Source organism: Pan paniscus, chromosome 19, assembly GCF_029289425.2.
Source record: "Pan paniscus chromosome 19, NHGRI_mPanPan1-v2.0_pri, whole genome shotgun sequence".
NCBI lineage: Eukaryota > Metazoa > Chordata > Mammalia > Primates > Hominidae > Pan > Pan paniscus.
In genome coordinates this window covers 16754955-16767815 of record NC_073268.2, presented here as the reverse complement: position 1 = coordinate 16767815, position 12861 = coordinate 16754955, and the positions used below count along the sequence as shown (strand labels likewise).

At 34.1% G+C, this 12861-nt stretch overlaps 1 protein-coding gene across 5 annotated transcripts in view; it reads right to left on the bottom strand.

Annotated features, from left to right (window-relative positions):
- SKAP1 (src kinase associated phosphoprotein 1) overlaps window positions 1-12861 on the bottom strand; it is a 328721-nt gene that overhangs the window by 204588 nt on the left and 111272 nt on the right. For all 5 annotated transcript variants that reach the window (XM_034941523.3, XM_057300243.2, XM_003827495.5 and 2 more), the window contains one exon: window positions 12620-12721. In XM_034941523.3, the coding sequence (XP_034797414.1) occupies window positions 12620-12721 (102 nt within the window). The remainder of the gene's footprint in view (window positions 1-12619; window positions 12722-12861) is intronic.

Below are 12861 nucleotides of genomic sequence, written 5' to 3'. Positions count from 1 at the left end.
ACTTTCAGTTTCAATTATATGATAAAAAAGTTATATTTAAAATAAGATACTTAACAGGTACTCAGATGCAGTTTCCTAGGAAATTCCCTTCTATCCTACACTTTGACAAATATTCTGATACCCCAAGAGACCCTGACACCTTCTTATAGCTACACAAGTTAAACTTCTGCAAACAATTTCTATATTATACTGTTATCAACTTTAATATTCAAAAAAATTAGTCATTGTAATTTCCCTAATAGTGCTAAAAGAAAGAGCACAAAATATTAAGCTAATTAATAAGTTCTGTTTTAAAAATAAGTATTCTAGAATGAACCTTTTCCCAATAGCCAAGTAAAGACAGATCCCTTCAGAGAGCTTTGTGAAAATATATCAAGTAACTTAAAAACAATAAAGAATGTATACCCAAGAACAATCACAACTTTTTGGTGGCCAAAGCAATTGAAATATGCATAGTAGTAAATAGCACAGGTATAACTAAAGGCCATCTTCTGCTTCTCTACTCAGATAAGAATGTTCCAGAGTTTTTATAAAAATCCACAATTTTATCTGTCTCATGAAAGCACGGCCTTTACATTAAAAAAAAATCAGGCCCAGCAGGTATCTAAGAAATCTGACACAGATCAAGAAATCAAGGTAAGATTGCCTAACCTGATTATAGTTAAATCTCAAAAATTTTATATCAAATTATTATTTTTTAAAAATACATACAAATTAGATCATTCCTATGTAGATCCATAAATGTTTTGCTATTAAGATGTTTGATCTGTAGGTTGGTTAAATTTTGTCTTCAGGTGCTCATAGGAATGTTAATACTAAAAATTAATATTAATAAATAGCTGAGATTAAAATTTTATTCACATATCTTAAGGGAGAAGCACATAGTTTAATAAAAGTAAATTGATTTCCTTATTTAAAAAAATAATTATAATCTCTTAAAGTTGGGGAGAAAGAAGAAAAATTAGTCAAAATTATGAGTTTCCTAATTAATATTTGATCATTGTATATTCTCACTCACTTCACCTGCGACTGACCCCTTTTCATTTTGTTCTGCTATGTCTATATGATTCTTCTCTTACAATTCCTCAATTAGTATAATATTCAGTTCCCTTTTGAGGAAAAAAGGCAATATTTAATATTAAAAATCATGGTCTCAAATTTATTCCTAGAGTTCCCAGAATAACTAAATAGGACCCCATATTTTCATCAGAATGTGATTTGAGCATAAAGGCAATCTACCTTAACCATTACTCAAGTTTCTGAATAGCCTGAAACAAAACAAAACAAACTAAGGGATACTGTCTAATTTTAATCAGTTTTTGCATTGCCATCTAAGACACATTAATAGCAACTTTTCATTGATTCTTGTCTAGAGATCAACTATTTCAAGGCAGAAGGGTTACTTTTAGTAGTCTCCTAGAAAACAAACATAATTTTTTGCTACCTGTAAAAATTTATTCCATAGGCAATTCACATGAAGACATTTGCACACCAGTTCAGTGTCTTCTTCAGCTATTTGCTACTTACTTAGAACTTTAATATCTGAAATGTGTCTACCATAGAAGGAATGCTACAATAATAAGTTGTAAAATAATTGTAAAACTGGTAAAATTAATATGTTGTAGGAGACAGAGGAGATCTGATTAAATATGTTAGAAATGCTAACCACATCCATTTGTAATTGGCAAAGAAAAAAATATCTGTGAATTTGGTTTAAAATTCATATTTAACACACTCCCTTTATTTATCTGTTTAGGAAAACAAACCCTCAAGATTATAGTTTTATTTGTCCTCCCTTTAACTTGTGTAATAATAAGAACATATGAAATGATTTTAAGAAAGTAATATTTTTGAGGTTTTAAGGAATTAATAAAAGAACAGGAATTTCTCATATCTGAGTATGCGTATGTGTACGCACAGATACATATAACAGTTTTAATTTTTGAATTCACTACGTAAGCTCACATGTTGTGAACTTACATATCTTAGCCTTCCTCTTCACTAAAGCAAAACAAAATAAAAATCCAGAAAAGCCCAAAAGTAGTATTTCCTTTTACCACGAGAGGGAGCTAGAGAATTCTGATCTCTTTCAAGGTCTATAAAACCCTCTTAACTGCTACTTTATAGACATTCAATTACAACAGGCCATAATACATTAAGCATTAAAATACACATATATCCCAACATATGCCAAAGCAAGCACTACACTGGTGTGCTCTCCAGATGATCACCAATACCAACATCTAATAAACACTTAAGCATCTTCTAGTGGTTTATATGAGATTTTACTCTTGAGCACTCCCCTCCCCATAGGGCAGCTCTCTTGGTTAGGTGATCCCCTTGGAATGGAAAATATCAAGCAGTGTGATAAAATACCTAAGCACTGGAAGTATGACAGGGGCAGAGTGAGGTAAGGATTAAGAGAACTGAAATTTATGTAGTTTGGAAAAGTGAAGACTCTGGGGATAAATGTTCAGTCTTTAATACTTTCTAAAGGTAACAATATAAATGAATTAGGGGAATTATTCAGTCTCAGAAGATGGTATAGAAAAGAGCAATGGCCTGAAACTAAGGAAGGAAAAGTTTAGGTTAGACATGAAGAATAAATTAGGAATAATAGTTGGGCGGGAAAGATGTCCGGCAAAGGGAGGACCCAAAGTGTAATCACTATATTTGATAATTAATTAAATGAGATATTAGTAAGAATGATGTGAATTCATTAGAAGGGCTAGATTAGATAACTCAAAGTAATTTTTTTCCCTAAGCTCTGACAATCTCTAGGTTCAATTGTATTCTTGGGCATTCACAAATGTCTTTCATTGATGATAATGATCACTTGTAGAGAGAAGAGCTAGTAATTCTAGTTAACCCTATGTTTTGTTGATTAAAATAAAATCTGGGGTATTATAATGAGACAACATAATAATAAAATTAACCAAGACAACAATGTATATCTTTCAGAGTATTCTGTGAAAATATACTATACCATATAAGCTATATTCTAACAAAATGGGTCAGCAAATTGGAAAGGGCTTCTATAAGTGAAAACTTCCCATAAAGGAACAATTCCTCTCTAAATCCCAATCTTTTACAAGCCAGAGAATCCATTCCATATAATCTTTCTTTCCTGCTAGACCAGTGTATCCGGACTTAAGCTACTTAGGGCCCAACATAAAAAAGGCTGTCACTCAAAGTTAGAAAGGCAGCCTAGAGCAGAAGTATCATATAGTTTATGAATTCAACAACCTTTCCCTAGTAAGCCATAATATTCTAGACTAAGACGTGGGTCAGCATTGTGTTAAATAGTGTTATTAACCTTTCTTTTTTACTTGAAAAGTCAGACTTCTATGTTAGGCCAAAATAAATTATGACTAGTAGAAAAACAAAAACTATCAAAGCAGGAAGAGTTGAATATATATATTAAGTATAAACACAAACATACACTTGGCCCAAAAGAGTTATTTTATGCCTAAACAAAATTCTTTCCGATTAAAGTGAATTTGAGATTTTGAGGTAAAAATGGTCAGTGACTTTGGAGCTTGAGGAAGGACAGTCTGTTGGTTAAAATTATACCTCAGAATTCAGACCTCTAGAAATTTAGTCTTGATTGTCCTAGGAAAGATAGCCAAACTTGGGGTCATTCAATGTTCATCTATAAAGCAGATGCTACATTTAATTATAATGCATGTACAGATTCTAAGAACAAGGTAATAAAATATGTTGTATAAGATTTTCTAATCAACAGCATCCAAAGATACATAACCCCTCCCCACCTCTGATTGATTTATATATCAATCATATATATATAACATCTTTGATAATCATATACTAGAACTTTCACATTACCATTACATTTGTTGACTAGTTTAGAATTCAGAGAGAGACAAAGAATACTCAAGGCATAACAAAAAAGCTTACTCTCATCTGTCAAGTCACTCATTTAAAAATCAACTATTTGCACTTAAAAATGCTCACTGTTATTTTGCCATTTACTGAGTAGAAACTCAATAAATGTTTGACCTTTCAAAGAATGGACTTTTGCTCATACTCGGCTCTGGAAAAGATTTCTAAAAACACTTTGGCAAGAACCTAGGTCAAATATTATTTTAACTTTCTTCCGAACTACGGCAAGTCCAACCAATTAGTCTTTTCTGCAAACTGTCCCCAGTCATCAACACTGGATTATGTACCATATGCTTAGTTGTGAAAGTGCCCGAATCGTCTCTCTTCAACTAGATTATTTGCTCACTAAGGAATCACATCTTATTCCTTTTTCATATCCTCTACATAGCATCCAAACTCGTGATGGAATAAGGACATTCAATATTGGTATTCAATAATGAACTCTTCATTAGTAGTGTATTAAAATCTATAACATGGACAAAAAGGCCAAAAAAGATAATTAATTAGTTCTATGTCAAATCAATTCAGGGGCTTAATGCATGTTATTCATAACTATTGTTGGCATTTATGGAGCCTTTTTGAAATTCTTTATAAACTATACCACTTCCAAATCATCCTAGGAAAATAGTAAGAACATATATAGGCAAGAGAGACACATGTGTCTGAAGAACTTGACTGAAACTTGCAAGAAATCATCTAGGAGCCAAGATCAGACCTTCTACAAAGCCATTTGGAGGCTGCATTGAAAAGCATGCTGAGATCATGCAGGTGAGGGAATGCATGCAGTGTAAGCCAGGAGAGGTCACTCTCAGAGAGGTGGTCTTGGGTATGATACTGGTTCTATCACTTGCTAGTTGTAGGATGGAGACACTTAGTATCTTCCTTCCTTCCTTCCTACCTTCCTTCCTACTTTCTTCACTTAGTTCCTTCTTTCCTTCCTTCCTTCTTCACTTAGTTCCTTCTTTCTTTCTTTTCTTCCTTCCTTCCTTTCTTTTTCTTTCTTTCTTTTCTTCCTTCCTTTCTTTCTTTTTCTTTCTTTCTTTTCAGACGGAGTTTCACTCTTGTCGCCCAGGCTGGAGTGCAGTGGCACAATCTTGGCTCACTGCAACCTCTGCCTCCCAGGTTCAAGCGATTTTCCTGCCTCAGCCTCCTGAGTAGCTGGGATTACAGGCACCTGCCACCACGCCAAGCTATTTTTTTTGTATTTTTAGTAGAGATGGGGTTTCATCATGCTGGCCAAGCTGGTCTCGAACTCCTGACCTCAAGTGATCCACTCACCTTGGCCTCTCAAAGTTCTGGGATTACAGGCATGAGTCACCGCGCCTGACCACTTACCATCTTTAAAATTTAGTTTTCTCTTTGTTAAAACAGAGACTAGATTAGGTGATTGCCAACTCTCTTCCAGCTCTTAAATTCCATGATTTTATGTAGAATTTAACCCAAATGTATGGGTTAAATTTGCAAGGAGTTTGTTTCAGTGAAAGAAGCATTATGGAAGATGTCCAGCTATCAACACATGTGAAAGCACTTTACTGGGTACTGGATGAAAAGTTAGAGTTTAAACACACACCAACAGCCCAAAATGCTGGGTTGAAAATGAAAAACGGGTCATTCATAGACAGATAATTGTTATTGTTTTTTAATTCTTCATGAAAACATGTATAATCCTTGGTAACCATTTGTTTAAGTAATATAAATTACTGTCAACTTGGAAGCCCAGTTTGTCATCTTCATCTGTGATTTATACCAGACTATATAAACGACACGATGTCTTAGATCTAATAAGACATTTATCTTCATGAAGGAAGCCACTGTGATCCTGAGTGACAGTTTACTTACCCTTATCACAGTAAACTCAACACCAAGTCCTTAATTTCTCCCAATGATCTGAAATCTGATGGACTCACCTAAAGCCAACACAAACTTGTTTAGAAATCCACCAGGTTCATGAAAGTGTGTGTTCTACTGTGGAATTCATTATTTGGCTCCAAAAACACGGACGTGGATATAAGTTTTTATGTTCTTCCACAGTATGTGCCTCTAAACACACATACATAACTTCCATTAGCTTTGACAGGAGTCATGTGCCTTTATTAAAGAAAAATATACCTTCTAGCTAACAACAAAGATCAAAGCAGTTATCTGAAGAATAAAAAGAAAATGAGAAAAATGCTTGCTTGAGTATATGTATGTATGCATATATGTTTATTTATAGACTTATTTATGGAAAGAGACTATATTGAATCATTTTCATTATCTTCATATCATAGAATAAAAAGGAACTAAAAACTCCAAATATGTTCACATAGCTTACATAGTTTTAAAAAAATACACACGAAGAAAGTTAACAAGCCTAACCCCATCAGTGAGAAGGAAGCAAATGGCTTGCTGTTTTTAAGCCATTAATTTTTTCAATCTACTAGGGTCCTATTGGTGCTAGAATACTATGTATTATTGGTGCTAGGGTACCAGTGACTGAACCTACATAGGTTTCTAACACTCCAAGTAAAGCAGCCCTAAATTACGCACATTTTACTCCAAAGTTGTCAGCAAGATTCCACCTAAGATTTATCCTGATCAGTGAGGTCATTTACCTCTAATCCCTGCATCATTAATTCACATACCTCAGTAAACATTGTAAGAAGCTCAGGTTATTTACTCTGTGAAACAATATAATTTATACACTAAAATCAGGCCTTACCCCTGACTCACAATAATGGGGATCTCAAACTGGCTTATGAACATTTTTTATACTCACTGAGTATAAAGTCTACCAGTGGCCGGGCGCGGTGGCTCATGCCTGTAATCCTTGCACTTTGGGAGGCCGAGGCGGGTGGATCACGAGGTCGGGAGTTCGAGACCAGCCTGACCAACATGATGAAACCCTGTCTTTACTGAAAATACAAAAATTAGCCAGTCGTGTGGCATGCGCCTATAATCCCAGCTACTCAGGAGGCTGAGGCAAGAGAATCGCTTGAACCCAGGAGGCGGAGGTTGCAGTGGGCTGAGGTCATGCCACTGCACTCCAGCCTGGGCAACAGAGCTAGACTCCGTCTCAAATAAATAAATAAATAAATAAAATAAAGTCTATCGAGGGTGCTGTCATAGATTTAGAGGCGAAACTAACTTAATAAGTGGAAGTTCTAGGAATAGGATTTCAGTTCATTAAGAGGGGGTCTTTTTAATCAATTAGAGCTCTTTATAAGTACCTAATAATATGACCCTGAAAACAAAACAAACAAAACATGGAAAAAAATGAATATATCTACAATTGTAATTGGAGATTTCACACAGTCCTCTCAGGAGAGAAAAGAAAATCTAGGAATATAAAAGATTTAAAGAGTATTATTTATAAAAATAAAAAGAGTAAGAGTGTAATCAATGAATGTTTCTGAAGCACACATAGCACATAAGCAAAACCTGATTATTACAGCTACAAAGGAAGTCTCAACAAAGTCCAAAGAATCAAAATAATATACACTGTGCTCTTAGATTATAAAGTAATAAAATCAGAAGTCAATAATAAAAGAGTAGGTTTTAAAATTCTTGAAACTACAACAAAACAAACTAAAATAAAAACTAGAATGTAAACACAAAAAATGCTTCTAAGTAGCATGTAAGTTAAAAAGAATATCATAAAGGAAATGATAAAACACTTAGAATAATTATGAATGAAATTTTGTGGGATGCAGTAAAAGCATTTAGAGGATAACTTTTAGCTGTGAACACATTTATTTTAAAAATCAACATTATATCCAGTGAAAAAAGCAATAAGGAAAATGAGTTGGAAAGCCCGTAAGAGTAGATGTCTACAGAGGAACAAACATCCACCTCAGCAGAACTTTTCAAAAAGCAATGGCTTTGAAATCTATTGGAACTCTATTCCCTCATGTGGATTAGATGTGTCATCCTTGGTCAAGTCAATTAATTTCTCTAAGCCTGAATACTTTACCTGTAAAATGGGTAACAGTGTCTTCCTCTCTGAGCTGGTTTGAGAATTAAATGAGATAACCCATGGAAACCACTTAGTAAAGCATAGTAAACACTCGATAAATGGTTCCTATTACTAGATGACTTTATCATCCCTTCCAACTCCCAGATTCCATGATACTAACTTTGGCACCATGAAATTTAAGACAAACTTGAACTCTGGCTACAATAATTTAATCAGTAAATTAAACCTTCATTTTAATTTCAGAATACTAAAACAGTTTTGTTTAAAATAGATTCATATCTAATGCTTTCTCCCCACTATTATAAAAATAAAACCCACAATGATCAACAAAATCTAGTCTATTATTATTCATAATCTTAAATCCAAAATTGACTTGTATTTCAGAACTAAAATGAAAACAGAGAAATGTCTTAAAAGTGCTAAAAATAGCACTGTAAAAAAAGGGTTCTTTTTATTTCCAGAATATTCTCTATATTTTTAAATGTACTTTTCAGAAATGGCATGGAGTTGAAAATAGCTACTATTGGTACTTTAACATGTTTGCAGTTCCTTTTAAATCAAGTATGTAATAAAATCAATCAACAACAGTCTCTTCAGTTATTCATTACTACTCTTTTCCAATGATAGTTACAGGTCTTTCCTTTTCCAGTTGTTTCTCATTTTGCTGAAGAATAAGAATCTTCTCTAACCTTCAACATCCTGATGCACAAAGAAGCTCTAAAATATTCTCACTTCTATCCAGATTTAATTGTTCAATATCCATTCACCCATTCTTTAATTAGAACGTAAACATATATAACAAATAATACATTATAATAGATTTTAGGTTTCTTCTAAAATAATTTTATTTTTTCTTTTTCTTCCAGAAGGAGTCACTATATCCTGCTTATAGAATGATCACTTTCCCCAATCCACTTTAAAAAATAATGTAGGTATGCAGGGATTCTTCATTATACTAACAAAGTAAGTTTATAAATACATTAAAATCCACTGTATATTTTGGACACTGAAAACAATCAGATCTTGAGCTTTGTAGTTGCCTGGCTCTTGTACTAAGTATTGTGGTCAGTGTTTCCTACTACATTTTTTTCCTTCCATATGGTAAAAACTATGCTTTTAGTTCAGAAATCTAAATGTTATTACTTGTTAGCAAGTTTTTGTTCCTGATGGTGGGGCTGTGCTCTTGTGGGTGTCTCTCTCTGCCTTCAAATTGTGGGCATTTACAAAGGAAAAGGAGAAGGAATTGTAATTAGGTGGCAACAGGCTCTCATTTTTATGCATGGGTTAGCCTGTAACCTTGGTTTTCATTTTTTGCTGTGTACCTGGCCAGGTTTCTACATTCTTCTAGCACTCTTTGTAGTTTTCACAAAGTCATGACCTAAACACAATATGCAGCATGGTTACTGCCCCTCATCACTAAAGTTATGGGTGGATGGGCCTGACTGTGTATACTTTTATAATGGCAAGTCTAGGATACTACTCTAGCTGACAGTGGAAGACAAAATATCTGAAATATTTTCACATTTTCTAATGAAGACAAAATTCGAAAAGCCTAAAATAACTGTCATTACAAAGAATGTTAAAGAGGAATATCTGGGAGGCCAAGGCGGGTGGATCACGAAGTCAGGAGATCGAGACCATCCTGGCTAACACGGTGAAACCCCGTCTCTACTAAAAATACAAAAAATTAGCCGGGCGCGGTGGCCGGCGCCTATAGTCCCAGCTACTTGGGAGGCTGAGGCAGGAGAATGGCATGAACCCAGGAGGCAGAGCTTGCAGTGAGCCGAGATCCCACCACTGCACTCTAGCCTGGGTGACAGAGCGAAACTCTGTCTCAAAAAGAAAAATAATAAAAAATAAAGAGGAATATTTTTTCTTCATAAATAATTGACTTAGCTATCTATAAAGACACTAACTTTATATTTTTTTATTTGTCTATTTATTAATAGTTTTCCCAGTGAGATGGTAAGCTCCATGAGGGCAGGGACTGTATCTGCTTTCTCACTGCATTTTTCACCTGCAGCTTAACACAGTGTCTTGGTGTTACCTAGGAATCTTTAAACAAACATTTGTTTAAAAAAATGAATAAGTAGCATATCAAGTGTTACCATTCTCTATAATGGTAAAAACTAATTAAATAGGATATAGAGATTGCTAAAAATTTTGACACCTTTATAACTTTCTCTTTAATTTCACAGGAAATGTATGTATCTTTAATTTTCAGGGTATGAAAATGAACATTTATTGTGCCTGTTATGTATTAGGCACTCAGGCACTGTGCTAGATTCAATGCTTTGCAGAAACTCACATTTAAACAGTATCACATCATCTTACAATCAAGTTTTTAACATAGAAATAGGTCTATTCCTACCTCTACCATTGACTATGTCACTTTGGGAATTCTTTTAATTTCATGCATAGAACTAAAAACAAAAATTTATTAAGTAAGAATTTAATATTACTAATATAATTAACTCCTCTTATGAGTTTTGCACTTTGGAGTTTTCCAGATTTACCTCTTTCAACACAAATGTTTTTCCTAAATTTCAACTATTTTAATGAAAATATTTTTAAGCATAGTATTTTTATCTGTATGGTCTTAGCCAAAATGTTTGGAGTATGAATCTGCCAAAATGTTTGGAGTATGAATCTATTTTTTTGGATATCTCAGATAAGGATAGTGGTAAGGATAGTAGAGTGGTTAAGAGCAGAGGTTTTAGAACCAGACTATGTAGGTGTAAATCCTGGCACTACTACTTACCAGCTGTGTGATTTTAGATACGTTAACTTCCCTGAGTCTGTTTCCTTGTCTGTAAAATAAGGATAAACCTAATATCCACATTTTAGGGCAGTCTTGAGGATCAAATGATGACATACGCAGAGTGCTTACCATACAGATGATGCAAGGCAAATAGTAAGTGCGCAATAAATGCTGGCTAAAGAAGTTTTAATTTATTAAGATACTGAGCACTTAGGTGAGCATGCACTCTTTTTCTCTATCATAGAAAATGACCCCAAACTGCTATTTTAAAAAAATTATTCTTAGATAAATTTTATTTATAGATTTTGTTTTCTATATAAAGTTTTGTTCTTGTTTCTTACCTTAATCTTATTGTTAATTGATGCCTTTATAGTACCCCTTCTTCTAATTTGAAGCTCTACTGTGGGCTGAGAAACCAAAACACTGTATTGGTTAGAAACTTGTAAGAAGATTCCTCAGCAAAGGGCCTTAGGGGTTCTTCCAAGAGCAAGGTACATAAGTCACATCTATTTCCACTTAGAGGCCTTTCTGGATTACTTATTGTGTTCTCAGTTGTGTTTGGGAAAGTTGGAAATACCAAATAAGTGACCTAAGGATTAATGAGGCATTATTGTTCTAATTCTGTCAAGCATTAGATTAATCAAAAACAAATGAAAAGTTGATTTCTTCCTGTTTTGCACTGTTAATTTTCTACAATTATTAATCAGCTACCAATGTAATTATTAAACTTTCAATCCAAACAATGTTTTTAGTGTAATACCTGAATCAATACACAGATCCTATATTACAAACCCCATTTTAAAACTTGGGTATTACTAATTGTGCTATTATACAAAGCCCAAGCAAAATAAAATGTTTCTGTGTGATTCAACTCCCAGTTCTTATGTGGAGGTTATCAAGTCAGTGAAAGGGAAAAAAAACATGAATTGTCAAAAGGGCTAAATGAAATAACAATCAATGGATAAAGTAAAAAGAGAGAGTAAAACAGAAATTATAAGCTCTTGAAATCTAAATAAAAAGAAATGGAAAGATTGCAGACTAACAAAGAAAAGTAAGGAATAATTTACCAACTTTATTCCCAATCCCTAAGCGAATAATGTGTTTCCAATTTAATGTTCAATTTAGTAGCATCTCTACCTTTTTAACCCTACTGGGAAGGCATGAGAGAGACTCTGATAAGAAAACCATGCGCATCCATGATGATGAAACCTTCTGCTCAGGTGGCCACATGACAGAAGAGGCACAGCGGATCCCCACACTTGGGAAATCTAGGCCTGAGCCAGAAACTGGCAGCCATCAGGCCAAAATATTTATATTTTATGTCTTATCTTAAAAATTCATGTATATTTTGCATTTCATTATGTTATATACTGTGGAATTTTGAATATAAAAATAATGTTTCTAACAATTGAATTATTTAACTCCTCTCATTCCCAAATATTCAAGTAAAATTGATGCTCTAGGAAGATTCACACTGTGGTTCTTGTGGCTTTCCCTTCCCCTTGAGCAATACCAATATGGTCAGGGGTATGTGAGAAGTACAGGTGAAATGGTATCTTATTATATACTATGATGAGCTCACGGGTCTCAAATGATCCACAGAAAATTAATAATCCAACAATCATTAAATAAAAGCTTCAATTCTCATGTAAATCAGTGAAGCTAAAAAATCCAAAAGAATGGTATAAACTAGGCCCTGAAATCTTAAAATGCCCTCTTAGCTATTGAGCTACGGTTTTTATAAAAAGATCAATAATGATGTCTTCCTGTTCCAATATGGAATTAGTGTCTCCCTAAGTACATTAACTTCAGAAGTATTGAATTACCAAGGAGGATCAGCACCACAATGAAACAAATAGTTGTTCTTTGCAAACTAGTGATTACCAGTACAGAAAACCCACCAAAGGCTGCTAGATACAAAAATGACAAAAGGCAAAGATGTCAGGTCAAAAGATAATGAAGTATGGCAGTCACCCAAAATCCAGAAGGATAACACTCACCCTCATCCTGATAATCTGACAAAAAGGGTGCATCGGATGTGAGGGACAGGCCAAGAGTCCCGCTGTGATTATCATCAGAGCTGTCCTGTCCAATGTCTCCCCCTGAGGGACAAAAAAGACAGAAAATAAGGTCAATCTTTGGGCATCCTTATAAAAGGATACATCCTTATAAAAGGATCTATGTATGAACTCTTCCAGTATTCGAAAAAAAAATGTATCTTTTACTGGATGATGAACATGGC